At 41.3% G+C, this 27922-nt stretch overlaps 1 protein-coding gene across 2 annotated transcripts in view; it reads left to right on the top strand.

Moving 5' to 3' along the window:
- The window catches only part of LOC145452502 (protogenin B-like), a 32539-nt gene extending 10403 nt beyond the window's left edge, over positions 1–22136 (top strand). Inside the window, exons 11-27 of one of the 2 annotated variants that reach the window (XR_013919398.1) lie at positions 1916–2031; positions 3168–3399; positions 5238–5423; positions 6425–6514; positions 6577–6739; positions 6802–6944; positions 7734–7892; positions 9321–9479; positions 10455–10508; positions 10943–11051; positions 11121–11225; positions 11287–11398; positions 13524–13582; positions 14503–14581; positions 15231–15337; positions 18045–20686; positions 21216–22136. Coding sequence is in view for 1 of the 2 variants with exons in the window: in XM_080330681.1 (XP_080186807.1) it covers positions 1916–2031; positions 3168–3399; positions 5238–5423; positions 6425–6514; positions 6577–6739; positions 6802–6944; positions 7734–7892; positions 9321–9479; positions 10455–10508; positions 10943–11051; positions 11121–11225; positions 11287–11398; positions 13524–13582; positions 14503–14581; positions 15231–15337; positions 18045–18063 (1892 nt within the window). In the remaining variant the exon portion in view is untranslated. Of the gene's footprint in view, positions 1–1915; positions 2032–3167; positions 3400–5237; positions 5424–6424; positions 6515–6576; positions 6740–6801; positions 6945–7733; positions 7893–9320; positions 9480–10454; positions 10509–10942; positions 11052–11120; positions 11226–11286; positions 11399–13523; positions 13583–14502; positions 14582–15230; positions 15338–18044 lie in introns of both variants that reach the window. The other variant, XM_080330681.1, reaches the window with a different exon arrangement.
- Positions 22137–27922: the final 5786 nt, after the last annotated feature.

The following is a 27922-nucleotide window of genomic DNA, read 5'->3' as shown; positions in this document are numbered from 1 at the left end:
AATTAGCTATCATATCATATCATGTAGCGTGTTTACCCCGTCAGAAATGGGGCTTAGCAGGTAACTGTGGATTAATTTTTTCCTAATACTAGTTTTCTCTTACATACATAAGAAATGTTGTATTATTACTAGAATCATTTTTATTCTGGGTAACTGAGTGTGCTGGTGCATTGGGACACTGCATCTCCAGAGTTCAATCAAGTGTCTTATAATCTTTGATAAGGAGTGTTTCCTATACGTCTGACTAATGTTTACCAATAGTCATAGGATTTTTCTAATCTCTGACAGGTTTATTTGATACAAGCATATCGGTGTCTTTTTCCAAGCTGGCTACATGTGTGGCTTTGCGTTGGTTGCGCGCTGCATGATTATTTTTACTAGTAGCTCGCGTGTGAGTCATCTTTAATTGGAAGGTGTGAGGTGGATGTTGCCACCATACTGTAGGCAATGAGTTGTTTGTTTTTCGGATAATTGCCATGAATGTGATTCCACATGTGGTAGTTGTGATGTGGTGGGTGATTGAAATGCCGGATACCCTTGGTACTTGAACAATAATTGCTAGTTGTGAATTATATTTCTTTTTTATTGTTCAGTATCTGCATCTGCTTGTTAAGTATAAGCAGGCTTTGCAATTGTTTACTTTCGATAACCGCCCTACTGAGATCAACTGGTGTCACAATTTCGTGCAGAACACTCGACAAACATGCCGCCGTGTTTGTTGAATACACAATAAATGTAAGCTTTTCACGGTCAGCTCTAGATCAGAGGTCACAAACTCGTGGGTATTGGGTAACGGGCCACTTTTTCAACTTGGTAATTGCAATATTGCAATACCGAAACTTGAATAAGTTACACGGTGAGCACTCTATTCTCGTTCTGTATTATGAGCCATACCCGATGTTTGGCAACGCTTAGTAGCGACTAAAATGTCCCTATCAGGGAAGATTTATCATGGGTTATTCTAAGATCGTTACCAAATGTTCGTATGCCTGTGTCAATGTAAGGATGATTCTTTTACATTCATTTTGTGAGTTCATTGAGATTCGGGAACAAAATCAGTTGCCTAATCGAACGCTTCAAGTGACAAACCATCTGTTTATATTTTGTTCCTGACAAATACTGCATTTCATTCCAAAGCAGATGAGACATAGGGTTTGGTTATTGCACTCAGAGACCAAAGATTACTACCATTTTCCCTAAAACAACTCGTTTTTGTCAGCACACTCGCTTTTTTGGGATATTAAAATAAATGTGCGCGGCTTAATTAAGGACAATACAGGTATTCAATACTCCATAGCAATACCAAGTATAGATTTAATTGTCCCGGGGAGTTCTAGAAATAGAATAATACTGAGAAGAGAAAATGGTGTTGCGAATTGTATCACTCTATGGAATAACTTCTTGGAAAACCAGCAAAATTTGAACTTTATTAGTATGTTTTGCCATTAACCCACTCGTTCATGGCACTCAACATTCCATCATCGGATGACCCATAAATTTTGATTTTCCAAGGCAAAATGATGGATAAATATTCCCTTTTCGTGCAGCTTTTCAATTACGCTGTTCTTTGTCGGTCATCATATATCAAATTCTGCTGTCGGGGGTTTAAGAATGCTGTTACGGAATTTCATGTTTACATAATTGTTTATGAGGATTTCAAAACCTGTAATGGATATTTTGCCAACAAATCTTGGTTTGCCAATGACATATTGACTCTGCTAGAGTTCTTAGCTGTTTGTGGATATAATTTGAGGTATACTCAAACTCTGTCGCGAATACCCACCATATATGAACTATATATATTCACCACACAAAGAACTAGAAATTTATCCAATCTGGCTTCACAGTTGTGGTTAAACAAGACCTCGGTTTTCCAAGTGCTATATCCCATCAGTATGATTTCATTTTATTACAGCCCCGTGCGGTTCCGTTCAGCATATAAGCGTTCTCACCATTAATACCACGTCGATATTGGTGTGGTGGAAGTCTCTGCCAATGAAGGACAGATGTGGGGTAATAACCCAGTACCAGGTGAGTTGTAACGCTCTCAAAGTGAAGGAAATTAGTTACATTAAAGCTGATAGGAAGTGGGGTAGCAATCATATTTGCTTAGTAGTTTGTTTTGGTATTTCAACACTACGTTCGTAGCAGTGTCATTTATAAAACTATTAAGACTTTTTGTGTGCCTCTTATCAAGAATAACCACCGCCATAACAATATTTTTGAACTGGCATTTGGTTGGGCAGTTATCACATATTAAAATATAGTACCCACAGTCTCAGTCACTCATGTCCAGTTATTTGCGCAGAAGGTATAATGACTCTCGGTTTAGACTTGCCGATATTTCTGACAATATTAGTCTTTCCAACAGAGATGGCCCAATTAGTCATTAAGCAGAGTTAGTGCCATGTCTGTCTGTTCCATTGCGAGTCACAGTGGTAATTCTCAAAGTCTCAGAAAAGTCTCAGAAATACTGGAGTAAGTAGTTGTGAAAAGTTTATTTTGGGACGAGTGGTTGCAGTCTTATGTCTACGGCGAGAAATCGCAAGACACGTCTTCGTGGATGACACAGAGTGAATGTTGATGCCTGCACTGCTTTTCATAAATATACACTGTCACCGTGATAAGTTGGCATCTTGGCAACATTGCCCAGCCAAGAATTTCACGGCTGGTAGCAGCACAAACTCTATTAAACTAGGGGCTCAAACTGGGGTCTGCAGCCTAGTGTTAAGGGGTCCACGAAAAGCCGATGTTGAAACTACAATTTTAAGAATAAAATTATGACATCTGTCCTGTCCTCATTTCCGACTCCAGTCCCGTATTTTGTCTTAGTTTCAGTGCTTACCACAGGTCACTATAGACGAACGGCACTACAAGCAATAATGAACCTTTATTTAGTCATCAGCTGCCGAAATTCAGCGTTAGGGGGTCCACACAGCCATCCAAACAAAAAATAAACAGTACTTTCTACTTTGCGAGCACTCTAAAATAGCAATCAGTCGAGTAAGCAGCACAAGTACTTGAAACATACACTCGCACTTCGATTAAGTTGGAATACTTATCACAGATTGGCGACTATCTCTGCTTTGCACCTTCAAATCGTGGAATAGTTTCAATTCAATCGTCATTGTCTGTGAGCACCGGCATATTATCGTTTCATATTTTAGGTGATTCATTATGACCCGGTCATAATAAAGCAAAACATCGACTACGTCGACAGCAGGCAGGATCCCAACGACGAGGGCACTGTCACGGAATATAGGTTGTACGTCGGCTTGAAACCCGGGACGCGGTGCGCCTTTTCTGTGACGCCCCTCACCAGTATAGGATTCGGACAAGAATCTATGTTCAAAGACGGCCAGACTCTGGAGAGTACAGGCTTCACCTGCTTGCCGGATGGTAAGCGCCTGTTGATTACTGAGCAAATGATTTGGTGTATTTCAAGGTGCTTATTAACCTGGGGTGCCCTGGCTTCCATTTGAGAACCTCTGGTCTAAATTAATCTCAATTGTGAATGTTTGTAAGGGGCATAGGTGGGCATAACGCGTTGTTTGGAACCAATGAGCAAATATGGTCATAGTAGTGATATTCGAGTGGAAGAAGCCTATGCTGGAAAGTAGTGCTTGCATAGAAGTTAGCAAAGCACCGCATTAGGTGTATCATATGATAGTATTTTTCAATGGGTTATCTATTTTCTTATATTATATGCGTTTTTACCACTAACTCAAAGCCAGTGTTCTTGGGAGATATTTGGATTTCATCATTGGCCACATCTTGTGAACGCATTTCATGTCTCTTTGTCCTACTCTAACACCCATTTTCTGTTATCTCTTTGTTGTCAAGTTCTTCAACTTAAAAGTCAGCAATTTAATACCCGTGAATTTTTCTAGTGCAGCTGATTTACTCCACCAAAGCCAGGTGGTGTTTTAGCTGAATCTGCTTAATGGTGTTACTGTGTCATCGTGTATTATTACAGGAAGCCATTTCCTTATCAATTCGGTTAAGGGCGCTATTTCTCCTAAATATATTCAAGTGTATGTGCTGCGTATTTGGGTGACTTTAGAAGAATTGATATCTCGAGTCTGGCAGGAACTGATTATGCGGTGGGGAACTTATTTCCAATAATAACAAAAGCGGTATTGGAAAATTTCCCAGTTTATGTTGTATGCTTGGTGGCCGCAATACTCCAGAAATGAACTGTCATCAACTAATTCTTAGGTATTTTTCTTCACATCTTGGCATTAACAGCATGTCTTATGTTGGTGAGTTACCACTGTTAACCCATCAGCAAGAAAATGCTTAGTCAGCTTTTATGTGTTGCTCTTTCCGATGAACACACACACTCGATGGATGAACACACTCGAACCCAGTGAACACACTTGAACCCGTTGTGTGATATGCACTGGAGCGGTAAATCGTATTTTATTTGATACATTGGCTAACTGGAGTGTAGGAGTCGACTATTTCAATGCTTTGTCGCTTAAGACTCTTATTGTGAGGCAGGCTAACTATCTTGACTCAAGGTAAAACCTCTGTACCCTTACTCATCTCAATTGCCTTAAGACTTGAAGAAATTTTATCCCTGGAGTCATATTTATGAGCAAAATATTTCAACTTTCATTAGCTGATTGGGTAAGTGGCCGAAAACAGAGGTTGTAGGCCAGCTCTTTGTAACCTCTCTTAAAATGAGTAATTACACGCTGTTGAAATTTTAAAATGGGTGTCACCTCGCGTTTGCCCACTCTAATCGCATTAGTTCCACTTTTGGACTTACTGGGATGTGTTTCTCTGAATTGGGCAAATATTGATTCATTGGTCACGGTTTTAGTGTGACAAAAGCCAGTTGGTCATTGTATCGGTTAGAGGTCTTTCGTAGTAGATTCTTGATGCATTCTTGATGTGAATAGCTCGACTTTCCCTTGATGAAAAGTGACCGCTTTCAAAGACAGCGTGGTTCACAATGATTTGTGCCGTTTATAATTTACTTCCAGATCAACAGATAAACACAAAGAATAAAATAACAGTCGGCAATTAGCCACTTCCAGTATTGAAATTTTTGACAGAAATAACCTATATAACGGCTAGCTGCCCATTATCTCATAATAGCATTATGAACCTGCCATGCCAACTTCTGCATATAAACTATCAATAATTATGAGTATGTTTCCTGCACAGTATCAATACTCTCGTGTTTGACTGTATATACATCGTTTAAAGAATACCGTCATCCATCGCAGGTCAGTCCGTTTTCCGGGCTATCCGAGGAGCGATGAATTACAGAGGTAAGATTAAAGTGTCGTGGAGCATGCGCACGAATGTATCGCTGGGCCAGTTCCACATCGACCTGATGGGGATAGACGGCCGGATGTTACAAAGGAGTGAATCCATGCACCCTGAAACGGAGAAGATATTTCAACGTCCTGGTGAAGTATAGCATTTGTTAAAAGTAGAGATACTCTCAAGCCATTCCGTACCAGCGGTTATTGGTTGCTAGCTGGGGTGGCAAAACAATGCCCGGCATTAAAATTCTCTTCATGTATGAAATAGTTTAGGTCCTGTTGCGCTTCTAGAAAGCTAGCTGGTCCACGGAGACTCCAATCCAGTTTTTAAATAAATGAAAATTGCTAAATCAGACTAAAATCGCAATCAGTTTGACTACGGTCATCTTTAGCTCCGTTCCGAAAGTCCGGAATCCATTTTATGTCTACTGGAACTTACAGCAGTGTAAATATTGCCTTACCACGACAGTAGCAAATATTTTTGGCGATGCATAGTAGCTTGGGTTGCATTGTGCATGAGGCTGATTTTTTGAGCTTTTTGACTTCGTTACATCGCGTTGTGTCTTGTCCCTTGTGTACCTTGTGTGTCTTGAAGAGCTTCTTGGAGGTACAGAACTACAATATACAATTGTATAGTATAGTCATATTGAAATGAACTGACTGACACTCGTCAGGGGACATCGTCAACAACTATTAGAGAGTTGGAAAGAACATTTTGTATCAACAATCGTATCACAAAATATGACGTCTTGACTGGATGAAATTAATGAGACCACTGATAATGATTTTGATTAGGCTATGGGTCGTGACCGGAATTATTTAAAAAAAATTACTCGACTTCTAGTCTTCCATCGGGAAATTGCGAGCGTGTCTTTGAAATCGACGTTTTGATTCCATGCAGAAAAACACTCCAATTCGATGACGCTGTGCAGCCGGATGTACTCTAAAATTCAAACGATGGAAGTTACAAGAGCTCATGTTACTCATTTTATAAGTAATACCGCCTTTTAGGCGCAACCCGACACTATCGTGACATCGAATTTCTGATTTGTCGCGTTTCAAGGAAATGATTACACATGATCACACATTACATTCTTACAAAAGACTTTCATACCCACCGTGAACTCAGTTTTGTATCTCTTCAGATGACCAACCCGTGTATATCGTCAGGGTAACAGTGCTTGACACTGAATACTCCGCCTGCGAAACCCGCAAGCTTGTGATTCAGTCGAACAGTGAGTTTGCGAAAAGTAATTTTCTGACTTGGGGATTCGCTGACGCAGGTGCTGTTTTGCAGAAAAAAGCCAGGACGAGAATCGGCGACTGCCCGAAATACGGTCGTGTAGAAAGCTTGGCCCGCATTGCGTTGCAATCTCGTGGAAATACCCTTCGTCATTGGAGGTTGTTTTTAGCGTGCGTTACCGGACGCTAGAGGCCAACCGTTTCCGATATCGAAACACGTAATTCCCGAACGGCTTACTAGCGGTAATTCCTGACGCGCAACTTTCATGTATCATGACAGGTCAAAGAGGCAAGCGACAATATGTGGCCTAAGTCCCGGTACGAATTACGAACTCGGAGTAGGCGTCCTGGTGAGCGCAGGACACGCGCTGGACGAGGTTGAGTATGTGAACGCTGACGCTTACGTCAAAACGGAAGAGACCCGTACGTATTACGTAATGCTTGACACAACACATTGTAATTGGAAGCCTGATAGATATCGTATTTTTGAACGGATAAGTTGCATCTTTGCCAATAACCCCGACGTATCCAAAGGGTATGGCATCTAGCTTAAGGAGCATTGCCATCAATTTCAGAGCAATTATTCGAACAGCTTTACCGCTATTGCTATCTGTGGGCATGAAATAAACTAGAAAGGCTGCATCTGGTCACCTGTAACATAAGAAATATATCAATTATAGTTCTCGGACACCGTACTACTGTGTTGTGAAATCCCGATACATAGTTTTTCTTTTGCATGCAATGGCCCCTGTCCAGTAAGAGTTCATTTATCATCGATAATGGTATTGTCCCGTCGATGCTATTTTCCCATCATGGAAGACTTGGAACTTAAGTTGGTGATATCACAGCATCCAAAAGATGCAGAACAAGATTACTGGCGTTCCCATCATCAATCAAGTCTATTAACTTGTCCATTAGCTCACCGTGACGGAATTCTTTGTATTTTCCAAGCAGAGCTTTCAGATGCAGGCTACAATCCCGCCCCAGTGCTGCATAGTTTTACTCGCGAGCCTGGTTGAGAGTTGATTTGATAAACGCGCAAAGGCCCTCTGTGCTGATTCCTGGAAGAATACTTTGTTCTATGTTGCCTGTGGGATTTCCGCAACGTGAATAGATTTTATAAATAGACCGTCTAATCACATCGTTATTTTGGTATCCTGCTATTTTCCGCAACATCTCGTTTATAGGATTTCATTGTTAACGATTCTACAGAACCGGGGCCTCCTCAAAGACTGACGTGCACCTCCGAAGGTCGCGGGTCAGCGTTTTGTACGTGGACCACCCCTAGATTGCCAAACGGGGAGATTCGCAATTACACTCTGCAATATGGCGAACGCAGTCGTGATATTTATACACAACTTCACACAGATGGTAATATGATCTGTTGGCGTTCATTCATTAATTCCGCGGCGCGTGATGTGAACACCCCTTCTAAAGCTACAGGCTGTACAGTAGGGCTGTTCAAAAATAACTTTTTTTTCCAGATTCCAGCCATTCAGTGATTAAATCGTCAGGTTACCTTAAAAAACGCTGCACACCAAATTTGGTTCAATTCTAACAAGTATAGGGCTCCGCGGATCCAATTCAAATTTTTATTATATACAGGAAAATTGAAAAAATTTTTTTTTCAAATTTCTCTGTCAACCCCATGAAATTGTTGAGCTGTCTTCAGAGACGATACAAATAAAATTTGACTCAATTCGGACTAGTAGAAGTAGAGTTATTGGAGTTTTTCGTTGATAATTCTCCAATTATCCTTGATTGTTGGATAATCCGAGAATTATCAACGAAAAACTCAAATAACTCCGTTTCTACTGGTTGGAATTGACTCAAATTTCATTTGCATGGTCTTTGAAGACATCTCAATATTTTCATGGGGTTGAGAGAAAAATTTGAAATTTTTTTTTTTAATTTTACGTAGTAAATTAAAATTTTTAATTGGCTCCGCGGACGCTTAGACATGTTCGAACCTGGCAACCTGACAATTTAATCAGTGAATGGCTGGAATCAGGAAAAAAAAGTTACTTTTGAACAGCCCTACTGTACAGTGTACGTAACCGTACGTTTGAACTTGGCATTGAATAACCCTGCGAGCATGCTTAATTTTGGTGATTGCTTCTTAAAACTGTACTCGAGCTTGAGTTTAAACAAACTTGCGAACATGTGATAACGAGAAACCAGCTTGGCCCAGACAACTTCACGTTGGCAATGTGTTGTTGAGCTCGCGTTCCAGTCCAATACACATTGGCTGGTGGATACCTGGTCTATTTCGGCATAATGTAAGATTGACACATTCGTCTTGAAATACTCCTTTTGAGTTCAATTATGTGCCATTGCGTTGAAGCTCGGGCTTGAGTTAAAGCATCTTTCAACTTCACATAATAGCGTAGCCAAAACAAAAGTTGATGGCGACGGTGCTGGTTATTTGTTCATAACAAAAGAAGATGAGGTTGTGTTGAAGTGAAGCCTCTAATGAGAGGCACTCTTTTTCGTGTTGAAGTTCACCTGCTCGTAAGCGACTGGGTCTTATATCTGGGAGTGGTAACTATTAATAGCTTACTGTCGTGTTTAATCTGCTTGACCGCCAATGTTACGTTACGCTTATTGTGTGCCCTTTCCATGTTCATACATCATCTAGCATCCAATTGATTCCACAGAGTACTTTTTGTATGCCCCTTGTTCATATTGCGACTGTTTGGTGTCAAATCGAACAATTCGATCCAATAGTCGCAGAGCGCTACCAGTTAGTGAATTGTATGTCTCAAATTGAAAATACAAATTTTGCCGCATCCGTTCCAGATACAAATTTTCTACTCGAGTGTCTGAGGCCCGACACTGGCTACGTGTTCCAAGTCAGGGCTGTCAATTACGCAGCGGCGAGCGACTTTTCTACCTCAAGTCGGCTTCACATACCGGCATACGACACTGTGGCGGAAAACTGTACCGCTGTCTTATCAGGTATTTAACTTGTTGTTGTTATCTCTTGGATGCTAGGCGGTTCCCTCGGTATATTAGTGAAGATCGTGTATCCTTCGCTTCAGTTTATACGGATAGGGGTGAGCTAATATGAGTGGCTCCACGTAGAGTCAAGTATTCTGTTGTGCTGCTTTAAGACGACAGCAGTTATAATGACTCACGCATAGCCTTGTGCAACTGGTTTTGAATTACTAGTGACCAAGATTTTGAGGTTCTCACGCTGAGAGGAAAGTATCGAAACGTTGGTTTTTCGTTGGTAAAATAAGTCTTAGTGTGACAGACAGGTGAATATTTTTGTTACTCTACTCATACCACTTGACTCAAATATCATTACAGTTGATGCTAGGTTTGGACTTGAGTACACAAATCGTTGTGCGCATTCCTATACACGAGTTTTTCTGTAGTTATGTTTTTGTGTCACGTGATCTGGGCTATCATCTTTGCCTTGTTCGCCTGGCTCTCAACGAATGAAACACATTTAAAATTGCTGTGCAGATTGCATTTTCGAATTTATACATATTGTTTCGATGGTATTTAAGGAGGGAAATGAAAAGAGTATGTTTGAAAAGATATGTTGGGATTGAGTAGAACATTTCTTGCTCAAACACTTCTTTAACCACGGTACTCTTATAAACTGATCCTAATTTATAGATATATTCTGAAAAATGGATAGATGAAACATACTCGTTTTCCTGAATGACAGTACTTTATAACTGCTTAGTTATTGCTTGCTTGATATCGCTAAGCAACCGATTTCATTTGTCGGGATTTTGAAACCTGTGAGACTACTGACACTACTTGAATGCGATTGTGTGACTTGTGCGTGATTTATCAACATCCAACTGTTATTTTGGGATTACCAAGACTGAAACACGCGATAGTCTGCACTGTTGTATTACCGTGCCGGTATTGTTTGGAATTTTGGATGCAACTTTGACACCCACTCTCCTTCAACAGAGATGAATCGCATTCAGCAAATTGCCAGTTCCACGAATTCGCCGAACCCCTTTGGTAAGATTTCGTAATTGCGATTTTGAGGTGTAATGATAGTCGATAGCGTCATGATGATGCTTGATGGTATTCTTCAGTCTTTGCGGAGGGGATGTATGCAAATTTTTTCTCTGTGAGGATTCTGTGTGTTTAGTGACTCATGACGTTGTGATCATCTGTTGTCTGACTCAACCTATAGTGGCGCTTTGAAATACGGTCGCGATTTTGCGAATTGATAGCCTACAAACTCGGAAAGTCCATTGAACAGTCTTTTTCGTATTGTCCTCATTTACATCGCCGATATCTTGAGCATTTGTGATTCTGACAATCCCTGCCAGACCGTGCAGCACTATTCTATAAAACCAGCATAACAGGCTGGAGGATAGTGTTTTCTCAAATTCTTCTTTTACTCCGTCCCGTGACTTGCTTTCATATCTCGCTTTCCACCGTTTCAGACCCCGTAACAGGAATGGACGATGTTACATTTGGTGTTGTCCTTGCCAGCATCATTGTCGTGATTGTGTCGCTCCTTGTGCTGGCACTTGTCTGTATCTGCCTTCCCGAGTACGTTGAATCGATACGTTTTGTGCTTGAGTTCTCCCATCGCGTTACATCGTTACGTTCTGCCCACAGAATCAAAGCTTTTAGGAAAAAAGACAACACGTCAGTCGGCAGATACCTGTCAAAAGATGAGTCGGGGTCAAATGGTGTCGTTAAACGCGGCAGGTCTCGACAAAAGTACGTCTGCGATTACCAGTCGCGCAGTGTCAGATTCTCAACGTGGGTTTCATTGTTTCAGCGGCAATGAGCATCTCGAATTTACGTCGGAACAAAAGATGCCTCTTCGAACGGGCAATGGGCTTCCGACGAACGGGAAAACTCGTAACGGAAAAAGCAATGGTGTCACCGAGGTTTGTTGAGTTCGGTGTGGATGGGCAAATTTGAGTGCTTGAGTATGTAGCTTCGAGTCGAGTATTCAAGATCGCTACTTAGCACGAGTGTTGAGTAGGTCTGGTCACAATGATTCGACCCGAGTGAAGAAGGAGACGATTTTTTTATCAACACAAATTATAGTTTCGGTCCTATTTTTGCTGTGAACCTCAATTGGTCGTGTCCACTAGTTAAATTTCTAGTGGAAATATGTTTGATTTTGATTACGCATAATATGTGGACTATATGAGCAAAAATATCTTGCACCGCCGATATCGGTTTAGGCTCAACATTCTGATATAGCTTGAACTGTATACAGGATGTTAATAACTCAATCGGTAGCCCTGTAAAATTTTACTCGGGTAGCTAGCTATCAGGGTTTCAAAACTCGAGCTGAGCAATTTTATACTGTGTGTAATGAAGTCCGATTTTTTTTCTCGCTTGAGGAAAAATACAGTGATAGTTACTGAACCGTCAAAATGCATCTCTGTTCTGAGCGTAATTTGGCTAGCTATCATCGCTATACTCCATAGCGTTTTCTAATTAGAATGACGAGAATCCATTCAGAAGATTCAGGGTAATATTGAACTAGTTAAATTAGTGTCAAGTTCTATAATGGTAGGCTACTCTAAACATATGATGCTAAATAGGAAGTAGTAGGCCAAACACAAAACCATGTAATAAAGTAGCACATAAAGAGCCAACTTGCAAATACTTTATTACTGCCCACCACCTGACGGGACACTTAAATTTTGTGAGGGTCACAAAAAGAATCCTATCTTTGCAATTTACTATCGTACCGCCTCGTAGTAAAACTGTCAATATAAATTCAGACTTCTTTTCTTGATTTTAACTGGGGTTTTATCCGATAACCTATCAGAGTATGCAAATTAATCCGCATAGAATCCGCTCCCTTTGTTTGATTAAATCGCGTTTCAACGATGACTGTTAGTTTCGTTGTTTGCTTTAACATTGAGAGGCCCACTTCTCATGTTGTAATTCCTGTGAAAATACTGCTGTCAAATCTGGAATGGATTATGTCGTGAATTTACTTAGCAGTCGTGAAATTGTTACTGCTGTTCCGTGTTTCCAATCATTTTGGGATGGTGCGTTGCAGTGGCCTAGCACGGACCTTTTCTTGTCGATACAGGCTTGCTGCATATAATTTTGTCTTGCGAGTTATTTTTGGTCCAATTAGGCGTCAACTGATATTTTGGGTAATCAGGCGGACTAGTGGAAATTTGATATAGGCCTAATCATAATAGTGTCAAAACACCGTTGAAGTTGAAGTGATATTTTTTGAAGGAACTACTATCACGGTGATGACCTTTGGGATTTTGATATTATGATAGCAGAACAATTGATGGTCGATCCTCGTATAAACTGCGCTCATGTATTTGGTAATATCCTGTATAACTGATTTTCCATGATCGAATATCTGTGTGGCCGTGTTGGTAATCTTGGTATGCTTAACGCCCGCTCTTCGAACATGGGCTGATTTAACATTAAAATCTCAAGCCTATCTATGGCTCGTCTTGAGATTTCGCCATGGCAGGGAGTGAGCATACGTGCTGTGCCAGGTATTTTTGTTGTTGTGGTTTGAGTTCGAATTTGCAGATTCCTTGCACACTGCTTTGTTTCAAAACCTGTACCCTGGACGGGCCTGTTCTTGTGGTACGGCTAGGCTTGCAAGATTATAGTTGCGGAGTTTGCTTTCAAAAAGAGTGAGGTTACTGCTTTCTTTCTTCGCTCTTCGAAGATTCGTGAAATTCTTAAATTGACCTTGCCCCAATTACGCTGTGTGCTTTCGCTGTGTGCGGTGCTTCTTGCGGCGTAGGGAGGTGACCGCTTTTTGCTGAAATTTCTGTGAACATGGTTTCCCGACACAAGATGTTATCAGTTTGACTTTGAATTGGAAATTCTGGTGTGCGAGTGTGATACCAGTACCACAATCGCTTGATAATACCTGTGGTTAACCAAAACTGCACAGGCCGCAGTGTCAGGGCGGGCAGTTTCGCGTGCGGTTTATCACGCGTAGATGTGTTTTTCTCGATGTGAGAATACATTTGACTGTGTTCTTCGCTGACATTGCTGCTGTACGTTTAGAAAAACGGGATCCGAAGTACGACCGCGGCGGATGATCAGCATGTTAAGCAGGACTCGAGGTGATTTGACTTTAAATCTGTTTGCTTGTCTTTACGAGTTCAAAATCTGGCGTAGTAAGTAAATGTGCCGGTCATAGGAATTTGCTGGTAAATGGTGTGTCTCACCAGTGGTACATTCAGGAAATGGTAGGTGTTAATCAGTTAATGGTTTGGGCCACACTTTATGTCAGGGGCGGGCAATGTCTGCAGTTGGCGGGCCGGATATGGGAAAACGAAGTACTTGGCGGGCCATGGTCTCAAATTGATACTATAAACGCGTGTATGTCCACCTATAGGATTCATTAATCGTATTTAATATGAGCTTTTAAGTTTGAAGCATAGAGGCCAAAACGGTATTCAATGAATTTATCAACGTAATGTGCTTCAATAGCTGTAGAAGTCAATGAGGCATCTGTTGTCGATCAAAGTTGTCAACACTCTGGCTGCACGTAGGACGCAAAGAAAACAAAGACCTAATAATAATTAACAATCACTGTTATTTGTGTCAGAATAGAAGAAAGAATAAAATACAGCCACTGTAAATTGACGTACTAAGCAAGTAGTGGCGAATTGTGCCATATCATCACATAAAACCGAAAACTGTGTGTGGGCCGCTCCGCTCCAATTCCTTTCACGGACCGTATCTTGCGCGCCTCCAGTAATAGGTATTGTATATGATAATACGAACGAGGGCTTCGGATTTTTTCAAATTTACCGAGATACCAATTCATTAGGCCTGAGCAGCATTCTGTCCTTCCTTTTGCATTGCAGACCGATCGGAAACACGAACACCCTTCCCAGTTCAGTGTGAATGCGGGCCCAATCACTTTCTTGGTTTCCTAAAGTTTTTTGTCAGTATTTATTTGATAGCCCGCTGCTTCGATTATTTTCATGTCACTTTCGCATGTAGCGATGTAAGGACGACTCGATCTTATTTTCAGATACGAAAACGGGATTTCTAGCTTCCGGAAATTTTTCAGGAATAAACTCGAGAAGCAAGTTGCGGCCCCCGAAAGCGATGTGAGTTGCCATTTTATATGCGAACCCTTTCTCTACTGCAACGTACGGCGTGGAGCAGCAGTTTGATCCCCAGAGTGGCGATAACCTATCATCATCATTTTTTTTGTTTCACATATTTTATTCTCTCATGAAGCGCTTGCATAAGATGGGGCACCATCCTAAGTTACTCACGAATCCGCTTTTATAAGTGTGCATTCATCAAAATATATTCACACTCTACAATCACACCCGACAAAGAGCGGCTGCTAGTGAAAACAAAACAACCATAAACACTGGGATAAACTGAGCGTAAGAATGGTTCATCTGTGATTTTTCGTGTATTTGATCATATTTGTACAAGTTTCCCCGTAAGACGTTAATCGATGAATGGTTAAGACCCACAGGCGGGTCTAACGCTCGACTGTTCACCCTCTCACCTCGACATAGCACGTAAATTTGCGATTTAAATTCCAAGTTGCCCATCGTGGCAATTCCGTTTTGGTAATTAAGTCTTGCTCCTTCAAAAGGTACAAAGTTTAACTAGCCAAATCGGCCTGACTGGCTTTTTTCACAATATGAAATCTGTTGTATTTGATAAATCAGTTACTCTGGTCGAAAGCTATCAATTTTCGGGCATGCGAACTACTTCAAATGTCACCTTTATTTGCAGATCAATAACGAGCATATGCGACATCTGATTTTGTCGGTTCCAATACCGAAGCATTGTGGCAGCTCGTCCGAAGCGAGAAACTCCTCGTCTGTTTCTATTGATTCCTGGTAGGTTGGCTGCTGTTTAGGTGATCGTCAATTCTACCGACATAGATTAGGATATTACTATCTCCTCGGATACACTTCCGCATAAGTAATGAAGTTGATTGATGTTGTTTGTCAGCGGTTCCACCAGGACGTTACATATTTTTTTACGGGAAGTTGTTTTTGGATAAGTTTGCGTCACATTTTTGATTGGAATTGTCAGGAAAAATAGCCTCTGTAACTATGTTCTATGTATTTTCAAATTTTTCAAAATTTCAAAAGTCATTTTGCGTTAGTAGCGAAGAGTCATCTTGCGATTGCAATAAACTGGGTACAGTGTGCGACCCCTTGACCAAATCTACCTTATTAAAGAACTTGAATACTTTTCTGACTTTTGCCGTGTCTTGAAAATTGCGCTTCTGCAGTTGGTAATTCAGTACCTTAGTACCAACACTGATTACTTTAACCACCTCTCGTGAAAATAGTCACTACGATGCAGTACACGCAGCTTGGCACCACATTTGATATTGTTATTGGCATCCATGATACCTGTGACTCTAGTGCTGTGGTTCTCTACCTTTCTGGTCTTTGCGGACCCTCCCTCAAGATTTAGTTTTATTTTAGCTCAATTGTCGTGCAACCGTCATCTGTGTTCTGCAAATATTGACTATATCCTAGCGATGAACAGCAACAAAATTTTTCTTCACAATAATATCATACAATTTAGAACTTGGGAAGAGTTTTAATATTTCTCTAGCCAAATTTCTTGAAATAGACTTGAAATAGTCTTGAAAATCCGCGCCGCCGATTGGATATAAACGGATGCGGAAAATCCATTTCCACAAAGAGAGGTGGTGGCGAATGTAATGATAACTCTTCCGACGACAGTACGTCACCCTAGAGCAGTGGTTCCCAACCTTTTTCGAACCATCGCCCCCTTTTCAAGCTTAACACCGATCATCGCCCCCCAGATTTTGTGTACCGAAAAATGGGCATACAAACTGTAATCACCGGTGGGTTGAATAAAAAATAAAAAAGGGTCATTTTTTTCCGCTTAGAGCTCAAAATAACGTTTTTCTCTCCGCATCGCTAGGTGGATGACTAAAAAAAAAGGTCAGCCGTTTTGGCGCATCATCGCCCCCTTGGCTAATTTCGCCCCCTGTCTCCCCCTTTGTCCATTTTCGCCCCCCTATCGCCCCCTTCGTCATTTTCGCCCCCCTGGACCGCCAAATCGCCCCCTGGGGGGCGATATCGCCCACGTTGGGAACCACTGCCCTAGAGTATGATCCAGGGATTAGCGGATCTGAAATTTCTATGTCCTAATCCAATCCTAATCCAGAAATTTTGTATATTCCAATCCTAATCCGATGTGAACTTGGAATTCCTCTTAGAAAGCCTACATCTTCTGCCTATAATTCTGTAACAAGAAATAAAACGCACAATGAGTGCCAAAGTACATAAGTAATTTTGGCAGGACGAAAAACTTGTCGCCATTTGCCACAAGACATCAATATTCCCGAAAATCGGTAAATCCACTCCTAATCCATCCATCACCATCACAAAAAATCTGAAATCCTAATCTGACAAAATTTACCAAATCCTAATCCACGCTCATCTCTGGTACGATCGCAACAAATATGGAACCAAAATTGAGAAAAGGATTTTTAATGAACAAATAACGCCCAGTGTAGTCCTTTCGATCTAGCCGCTCATCTTGGAACTATTCTGGAATAGCGTTGTGTATATCGCAGGAGAAAATGGAATTTTTCCAAACAAATCTTTTCCAAAACCATCAACGAAACATCTATAAACAGCAATATGTTTGTATCAGTTGGGTATTGGCAATTTGACAATAATCAAAATTAGTCTGCACCAGGGTTGTAATGACTCGAGTCACTCGACTCGACTCGAGTCACGATATTCTGATGACTCGACTTGATTCGAGTCATTTTCTCAAAATACGGAAATGACTAGACTCGACTCGAGTCAATCTGTGTATTGACTCGACTTGGAATCGAGTCATTGCGCATGACTCGAACCAAGTCATATGACTCGAGACTCTGGTGGCCAAGACCAACATTTCATTGTAATTTCTAAGAGAAATAAAGTAACCACACCCTTGGGATTTCGTCTATTGGTACTGGTTTTTGAAAATGCGACCAAAAACTGCTAAAACTGAGGAAAATAAGTATATTATAAATGCAACCCATTCGATATCACCAAACAGGGTTATAAAAATTGAATTTAACAAGACTTTAACTGAAAACTGAGCAGTCAACGCAATGACTCGGACTCGAGTCATAATACCATGACTCGGACTCGACCCTCCGCTTGATGACTTGGACTTGACTCGGTGGTGAAGTGAAAATGACTCGACTGGACTGGAGTCAAAACTATAAAAGTGAGATTGACTTGTGACTCGGAGCCATGTGACTTGGTTACCACCCTGGTCTGAACAGTATAGGATATTGCGTCTCAGACGGCCATTCTGTTTATGTGAGTCCCGGAGTTTTAGCAGTTTGAAAGCAAAACTGCCTCGTGATTTCTCTAATTTAAAAACAATACCAATTAGGTAATCAAACTTTTTGCAAATTTGGAAGTTTCGCGGATCCCGGTTGAGAACCACTGCTCCAGTGGGATAAATAACGGTGCTCTTGTTGTGATAAAAGCTAGGATACAGTTTTGGAACTGCATTGCACACCGAAGCCATGTTGGACACTTTGTTTTTAAGGAGAGAGGACGAAGTCTGAGATGAGGGATCATGACCGTTTCTTCATTCATCTTGATGCGCCGGCACTCTCTGTGTCCCCAAAGCTGCACCGTGAACTGAACAGTCACTGGCTACCTACCAGAACCCACTACTGTATATGGCACCGATCCAATCATACAGACGTTTGTTTATCAGTTTTAAGATTCCTTCCTGGAAAGAAGTCTAGTGTAGGCTGTGGCACGCTTCAGTAAACAGCTCTACGAATACGTTGGTGTGAATTACGGACACTAATCGACGTATTATTCCTCAAAACTTTCTTTTTTGCTTATATTTGCTATTTTTCCAGAAAACTACCTCAAGTTTTTTTGTGTTTCATCGATTTTTCACGATATCCGATCAATTCTTTTCTACACAGTAATTCTGCTTTCGTATTTTTACGATTTTAGCCTTTTGTACATATGCCGAGACCGAATTGCCTGCGTGGCTGTCACACAGACAGTATAGTCTGCTGTGCTACGCTCGTTGGCTTATAGTTGAGGAAAAAGGCGCCAGTGGAAGCTGGATGAAAGGAGTTACATTGATTTTAGTGTCTCTAACCCAGTGGTTCCCAACCTTTTTCGACTCATCACCCCCCAAATTTTGTGAACCGAAAAATGGGCATTCCAAAAAAGAGGTCAACTTTTCGGCTTGATGTCGAATTTTACACTTTTGCAACTAAATTTTCGTTGGTTGACTAAAAAAAGGTCATTTCTCCGACTTGAACTCCAATATAGCCGTTTTAATGCGTCATCGCCCCCTTCGCTATTTTCGCTCCCTATCGCCCCCTTCGTCATTTTCGCCCCCCATATACTGCCAAATCGCCCACGTTGGGAACCACTGATCTAACCCATGACCTTTCTCTGGATGTGACTTTACAGTTTCCACGTCATGTTGTCATCACCGGGGCCCTATATATGATGGAACGATATTTTGTCTTTTTGGAACCATATTTGGATTTGAATCAATCCTATCTATTTCACCACATTCAATCATGTGATGTGATGTCATGTTGTGGTACTACACAAATGCAAACCAACATAAACAGCGGAAACCTAAGACTTATTTGGGGACGTATCTACTAATTTAAGGTTACAGAGCTTGTTGCCCCTAGAAGCTGATCATTGATCAACGATCTTCAATTGAGTAAAGTTGGGCCCTTTTTTGTCATTTACCTGATGCAAGTCTTAGTCGGTAGAAATTCCCATAGATGCATGCAGACTAAGGGTATATATTCTTACGGGAGTGTTTTTAGTATTATTTTAGGGTAAAATGCTACCTACCTTTATCCGGTCTTCATACCTTGACAATTTGCATTGGCGTTGAAAATGTTCGGGTACAATTTTATCAATAACAAATACCTCTACTGCTCTGCAAAGGTGTTTATCTGATGGTAATTCTTCAATGTTTACTCAATTTTTGAAATCTATTAATGAGTTCTCATAGAATCACGTTTGATTTTGCGATATGATACGTTGTGATGCGAAATCTAGGATGGTTGAAATCTCCTATTTAGGTGCGACATCATGCAACCACCAATTGATATGGTTCATGAAAAGCCACCTAACATGGATAAATGATACCATGTTTCATTAGCAGCACGATATTGGCGACCGTTTTCTGGTGATTACGCACTCACAACGCCGTCTACACTTACGTTGTGTCGTGTATTTCTGCTCCTGTTTTACGTTATCTTCCTGCTTAGTTTTCTGTACGATGTTGGCAATTGTTTGTATGGGTTTTTGCTGTTGCGTGGCTTTGCTGCTGGAAGCTCAGGGCTCCTTGTATCACTTTGGTTAGACTTTGTATAGTATATTACTTTTCATTCAACACTTTCTGCTATGATCCGATCGGGGCGTTTGTTTTGTTTGTGAATTTCAACGTTATCTCTAAACACAACCTCCCAACCTCCACCAATAAAGACGATTTTCATTTTTTTTATTTTATTCACCACCCATTCGTCATTATGTCCGTGGAAATTGCCAGTAAAATACCTCCTAATTGCGGTTAATTCTGGTAGGCCTTGGTGCGGATGCCATCGCGGTTAGATAGAATGTTCTACCTCGAAATTGTGTGTAATCCACGCCTTCACGTCGATGATAATTGAATAGGGCGGCATGTGCCTTATCCTTGTTCCCACGAATTGATTCAGAAGACGATTTTTTCATTATTTTGTCAGCCGTGTGTCGTTGCTGTTAGCCGATAGCTACCTCCCCTTTGTGTGTGTGTGTGAATTCGTGTCCCTGTGAAGTGTCGTGAATGTACCGTGACCGTGCGGTATCATTTTGCGTTTTGTAACCGAATCGCGAAGTATTGTCACGACGCGGAGCAAATTGAATATTTCCGAGATGCGTTCAATAAATGATATGTGCCGCTACGATGTTGCTATATGCACATTGCACATCGCAGTACATTCGTGGTACTTGGCGTCTCTCTCAAACATCAGTAGTAAGGCTGTACATGAGTATCGCCAATTGATGACGTCAAAACAGTATGAATGACGTGAAAAGTTTAATATGTACCCTTTATGCTACCACAAGGCATATAATGGCCGTTCCACATCACATTAAATATTATTTGGTATTTTAAACCATACCTATTTCCTTACGCATTTTGACAATGCCGAGGTTGGTCTATAGATAACTAACCTACGGATAGATACGCAACACCCGTCGTCACGCACGCTTGCCCAGTGTAATTTTTACTACTCAGCAATCTGAAAGCAACATAATTTCTAATCCCATAGCGGACGACCCGAGCGCTCAAATTAAATAAGGTTGATCCTATTTGAAAGCTACTGTCGCGCTGATTCCGAAAATATACATTCGAATTTCATCGGCGCAATGGAACCACCTCAAAACAGCCTTCAAAATCTTAAAATCGGCATTGTTCTGAACAATCACAGCGACGCAGCATAATGACCCTAACAATGTCCCTTGCGTGGTTGCAATTGTTCAGAACAATGCCGATTTTCAGACTTTAAGGTGTATTTCGAGGGGTTCCATTGCCCTGATCAGACCTCGATGTATATTTTCGGAATCAGTTCAACGATAGCTTTGGAATAAGATCAACTTAATTTAATTTGAACGCTCGGGTCGCCAGTCTATTGCACTGGGCAACCGAGCGTGACGACGGGTGTTGCGTATCTATCCGTAGGTTAGTTATCTTAAGTTGATCACGGCATGTCATTTCCACCAACATGCGTAGCTTAGCTTCGCACCACATGTTTCGTAAGCTACGATACGCCCAATCTAGGTTTACGGACTTCCTCAGTGGAATATAGTATCGAAACTATAATCCTCGGTTATAAATTAACTGGTACTGGGAATGGAGCGTATAATGTCAGTACTGGGCTCGAATCATTATAATTAATTCAATTCAGGATCGATCACCCCAAAGATTGTGTGCTCCCCCTCCCCCCCCCCCCCCTTCCCCCTACTCAGTGCTTGGTCAAGAAAGAAGCCTTTCCGTTGAATGACGTTAAATCCTTACAAATGATCTGCTATGAGCATTCTCCACGAAATACTCGCATGCATTTTCGTTTCTTGACTATTTCTACCTTGCGGTAAGTCTTAGTGTCCCAATCTTGGCTAAAACAGACTTTACCAGTTTGTAATTCCCACGCGGAATAATACCTTGTGATGTCGCTGCATTTTCGGAAATGGTTATTGGTGTGCGGGGTTGTCTGCCCAGTCAACTTCTACCTCTTGTCCCAAATAATGAGTTCCAACGCTGCAATTTCCGAAGTCCAATTGTCACTTGATAGTTCCCCGCTTTGTAGAGAATACGCATCGGTGCGATCGGTTGTCCGATCGAATATAGTTCCTCTGTATGTTAATCGCGCGGTTTGTACCGGTGCTGTACTCGAATGCAACTTGCATTTCGCCGCTGGATCTTTGCGACACTGAACCCCGCCGACGGGACTTGATTTGGTAGCACCGTCTCGCTGCTCCGCTGTGTAAGGACTTTTTTGTTGATCGATTTTGGTATGTCTCGATTGTGTGGCGTTTCTATCGTTTCTGTGTGTTTTTCTCATTTTCTACGTTAAAATAAAGATTGTATCACGTGTGCCTTTCATTAAGGATTGCTACTGTCATAGTGTTTTGGCGCGAGTGATGATGGTCTTTAGGGCATTTGATTCCCGTATGAGATAACATGACAGGGTTTTTATTGGTCGCAACGAGGAAAAAGAGAAAGATACATATCATAATAACAATTTGACTGGAGAGCTCGTCGGACGTTGTGTAATTAGGTTTTAGAGCAGCGGTCACCAACACGCAGCCTGATTTGAAATTTCGGAAGAGCGCGTAGCAAAGCATTTTGAAATGCTGAAATTGAATTCATTTAATACATATTGTTGTTGATCGAAGTAGGCTATTTGGTAGGTATTATCATTCCATGAAGGCAGAATTTGCTGATATGAATGGGCATATTGCCTTGACGTGCACTGACCCGCCGAGACGCTTAGAAAACGACGTCGGGCTCCCCGGATAGTTTTCCGGCAAGTATTGTGTCTAGCTAATCCCGATATCGATTATTTAATCTAGGGGTGACCAATCTGTGGCAGTAGCAGGAAAATTATGCGGCCTTCGACACTTAATTCGATTAGGATGTATTGAATTTACTAATTGACTCTCTAATTCAGTAGTTTTCAGCCGGTGGTCCGCGAAGCAAAACGTTGAATGGTTTAAAACGTGATTTGTATTTCTTTAAATTAGGAAAATCACGATGCAGTTTCGCTTCAAAACTGCTAAAACTTCAGGACTCACATCAACATAATGGCTGTCTGAGATCATAGCGTGCAAACTCATTGTAATTGCCAATAGCCTACTCATACAAACATATTTCAATCAATCAAGGAATAGATTATATTGCTGTTAAGGGATGTTTTGTTGGGATTTGCGGAAAAATAAAAAAGTGAAGGTGAAGCGGGGTGCCTTCGAAATGTTTGCTAAAATCCAATTTCCCACGCGATATAGCCTACGTATAACCACTATATTCCAGAATATCTTCAAGATATAAGCTGCCAGATGGGAATGACTAGGCTGGACGTTATATGTTCATTAAAAATTATGTTTCTCAATTTGATGCCATGTTGTGATCAGGGCCGTAACAGCACTTCGTCAGCCCCCCCCCCCCAAAAAAAAATGTTGGTCTTGGGCCCCCCATATGGTGATAAAGCCCCCCAGACCCCCATAAGGCTCTACGCTATTTTCGCTACCTATCATCTATATTAAGTGTGTCTATCATTATCTCGTCTAACCGCGCGAACCGCGAAAAATTTGTATAATTCACGATAGAATCGGTCAATATGATCGAGAATTGCATATATATTGCTATCAATTTTTATCCTCTCTCTGCTCACGTATTAAGATTTATACCGGTAGAGCAGAGTGAGGTGTGTTTGAAAAGGTAGGACCAAGACCACTAAATAATAATAATTAAACATACCTGGGCGTATACCTGTAGGCAGGAACGAAACAGCACTTCGTCAGGTCCAAAAAAACTTGGGTCTTGGGCTCCCATAGGGTGATAAATCGACTCCCCTCCCCCCTCCATCACGTTGTTCGCTTTTACCACGAAATTAGTTGTACTATTTAGTGAGCACGTGCCAAGCGCGAAAATTTTCAATGATTCATAGTAAAATCGGTCAATAAGATCGGGAATTGCATATATATTGCTATCAATTTCTTGTCCCTCCCTGCTCGCGTAATCAGATTTACCGGTAGAGCTGAGTGAGGTGTCTTGGAAACTGTAAGGCCCGTAAATAATAATTCAACATCTTCTGGCGGGAGGACCCGGTGGTATGACTTCGTTACATGATGTTATTTCGTAACCTCCGCAATATCAAAAATTGTAGAATCGCATAAACGTACTAAAACTATAACACGCACACGATTTGAAATTGGTGTTTCTTCACTGGCATATAATTTTTCCGTGCGGGACGGTATTTGTCTTGTGAGGTTCAGATTGCCAAGACAGGAACATTCGGCGCCAGTCATTTAGGCGCCTATGGACAATTAAACTTATATGAGAGAGAGAGAGAGAGAGATATGATATTCTTTTCCACCTGCACCATCGAGATGCTTTGACGACGGAGTTGCGATACGGCCCCAGGAGGTCATCTAGTCTGCGCCCCCGTTTTTTTCTCCTCCATGCTATCCGTGATTGCTGAGCGCCTAGCAGGATAGCTGCGGATACGAATTTTCGAGTCTTTGGTATGACCCGGCCGGGGATCGAAGCCACGACCTACCGCCCGAGAAGCCGGACGCATAACCATTACACTATCTCGCTATGTATCAGCATAAGCGCAGTACTTTTCGACCAAGGTTTTCTCGCTGCCGATCGTTCTGGCACACCTCTTGGAGTCGCATGTTACATTTCCTAAAACTTTTTATCTTGGTGCGTTGTGGCGCGGTAATGACCAACGACGATATGCCCATTTCTATAAATCTTGCGTACTTTCTTGGTTGAAGAGTACCCAATAATCAAGATATTCGGAAACCAGAAATCGCGCCCAGCGCGAAAATTTTTTGAAAAAGCTGCATATATTTTCAAAAAATACTCTATAGTTTATGGTAATTCACGAAATAATTTTGGGCCCCCTTCGAGCTCGGCCCCCCCAATTGGGGGGTTTGGGGTGCGGCAGTTACGGTCCTGGTTGTGATCATACCCAAAGGTCTTGTCAGAAGCGTTGCGCATTATCATGACATTCGCCACCACATCTTAGTAGAAATATATCTGCGGCACTCGTTCATATGAAATCGAAGACACGGATTTTCAAGACCCGATCCGGCGATCACGTATTTCAAGAAATGCAGCTGCAGAATTCGCTTTGAACTAATAAAAGACGACCCAACTTCCACATAAATAGTATGACGTTATTTTCAAGAAAGGACATTTTGTTGCCGTTTATCACTAGCCTGCAGTTAATATTTGCACCCAGACAGATGATGATTGCACGATAATTAAGCAGAGGTGGTCAAAGTAGTCAAGAAAGCTACTCAAGTTGAAGTAGAAGTAGCGACGAAAAAAATCTACTCAGGTACGAGTAGAAGTACTTCTTTCATAAGCAACCTAAAACTACTTGAAGTAGAAGTAGAATTGGCTGATTTTAAATCTACTCAAGTAAGTATAAGTAGTTGTGAAAACGATCGTAATTCGTTCGCATGGACTGTCAAAAGCTGCAAACGGCGCTATGCGAAAGGCGTAGAGAGCTTGATTCATATTGATGCATCCCAGGAGGTGTCAATTTTTGACAGATAAGCAGTCGTCCACATCATGGGATGTAAATGATAGTATTGATATGGAAATGTGATACTAATCCTTTGTTTACTCGAACAACCGGTTTTAGAAAATATAATCGCATGGCGCCCTCCCCTATATTGGGCCCTTAGTTCAGTCGAAGAGCAATACGGAGAAATTGTGTCGGATATGGCTTTAACACTTTCCGCGATTAGTATACGTTAATTAAAAATAGTGCAGATCGTAAAAATGCCATATAGTGTATAGCTTTATTTTCGGAAAATAAAAGGCATTACTACACTTGCTTTTATACTTCAACATGTTTGTTCTCCAGACAAAAAAACTGAAACTATAATTAGAACTCAATGTATAATACTCGTGATTGAAAAAAAATACTACCCCTAAAAAGCGAAAAATATATTTCATGTCTTTTGTCTAGAAAGTTTCACCGGTGGTCTGCTGAAACAGGTCTAACGTTAAAAAAGTCAAAGTCCACTTTTCCAGATTAGGACACGTCATGGGCTACTAGGTAATTGCTAGATTGCGAAACTGTAGTTTCAAGCGTTATGGGGGGCCATACTTACTGTGATGAAAAGCGACAACGCGGTGTGAACGGAACCACGCAACCTGGTATCTAAATTATATTCAGCGATACTTTCGTTCAAACATAGTTGTCACTCGATAATACATGTGCGCGAAGCGCAACAAAAATTCTGGGCATTACATGACTTTTATGAAAATTAAATGTTGATACTACGTGAAAATAGCCCCGAAGTTCCTTAGGCTATCTTTGTTATTGGGGGATTAAACTACTTCTACTTGACAAACTGAAAATAGCGAAAAGTAAGTAAGTAGATCACAAAATATTACGAAGTAGAAGTAGAAGTAGCGAAAAAAGATCTACTTGAGTAAGTACCAGAAGTAGAGGAAAACTACTTGAGTACTTCAAAAAAGTAGAAGTACTTCGTTACTGACCACTTCTGTAATTAAGTTAAATTTGAAATAACACTTCTGGGTCCGCGGTAGTTCACGACGATCCAAAAGCGGGCCGAGTTGAGAACCACTGCCCTAATTAATGAGAGGTTTGAATTATTGTTGAAATTTTCGTAGCGCCACGCGCGGTTCAATTTTCGATTTTACTGTCCTTTGTAATCTGAACCCCACTACAGCACAGATACGAACGGCGGAGGGAAATGAGGCACCCCATAAAGTAATAGGCTAGCAATTTGTAATCGTGTTGTCCTCATCATGAAGGAAATTTATTTCTGGTAGGCCTACCTTTGGGCGAATCCGATAACTTTGCACCATACCGATAATCCTGATGGGAGGTCAAGAAATAACAGCATGCAACAAAGGGGACTGATAACTATTGGCCCTCCCAAAGATGCTGCACAGCATTGGCTTACCTAAATTTACGAAGACACCTCCTGCATCAACTTTACCGGTGAATCTGATCACATGGGCTGAGAAATATAAATATTTGATAGTAATATGTAAAACTATACTAATATTAATGACAAAATTCACTCATGAATATGAACAATTTTTCACGCTTCGCGCGACTAGAAAACGAATCCCTGCGACTATTCAGTACATGACTATACTCGCGATTTCGGAGCGCATAGTAAGCCGATATGATTAGATTACTCCGGAGTTCACCGGCAAGGGACATGGACAGTTTAACGTGGGTATTTCGCCTCCAGTTCGTTCATTACGACTATGCACTGGAATGCGACCGTAGGCTACATCAAAGAAATTGAAACGCGGCCGTGAATAGCAAAAAGGTTGGCCACCCCTGCTTTAGTGGCTGAAGAGTGTTGTCAGGTATCGTGCACGGCTCACAGTTAAAAATATAATTAAAGTGATGATCACGATATTTTGTTGTATTTGTATTTCTTCAATAAAATATTATTTCTTTGTGGTAAGTATGCCCATCGCCCATGCTAGAGAGAACAGCGTGTGGTACTGACGAAGAGTAATCAAAGCGTGGCTGGTAAACTGCATTGCTTATTTTTATCTCGTTTATGCAGTCATGCGACCCGCGGCCTCTACGAATTTTGAAAAGTGACCCGCGATCCGTTTTGAGTTGGCAACCCCTGGTCCAGGTCAAACCGGACAATGCTCAGCGTCTGAGTATTGCTACGTTGATATTGAGCAGAGTGTAAAACGGGTTTCTATACTTGCTACCGATATTACCCCAACAAGAAGTTATACAGCATGCCGGATTCCTGTCCGGTTAGAATCCAAAATCCTGATCCTACAGTACGGTACATATCTACTGGTTAGCCGTCGTCAGCAATATTCCTCTCACGAAAGTCGGGGCTGGGGGGATACACCAATTTTAAGATGTCCACCCAAACAATGTTGTCTGTATTGCTGAGAGAGTCACGAATAAGAAGAAAACAACAAAGACTAACGCAAAAGTGAGTTCCTCATCCTAACAGAAACACATTTATATCACGAGGTGCCGCAAAAGAGTACAGTATGTCCTGTCACGCGGTATACCCTATAGGGGGAGCAACAGTGGCTCGGGGGAGCTTATCGCCCTTTACATGTTGTGCACGATGAGGGGCCGGGAAATGTGTATTGTATATTCATTGCTCATTGATTTTTTAGAT

The sequence above is a fragment of the Botryllus schlosseri genome, chromosome 12 (genome assembly GCF_051294905.1).
Source record: "Botryllus schlosseri isolate E-star chromosome 12, Bs_hap1, whole genome shotgun sequence".
Lineage (NCBI taxonomy): Eukaryota > Metazoa > Chordata > Ascidiacea > Stolidobranchia > Styelidae > Botryllus > Botryllus schlosseri.
The sequence above is the reverse complement of the archived record's forward strand: the minus strand, read 5'-3'. Positions and strand labels throughout refer to the sequence as shown.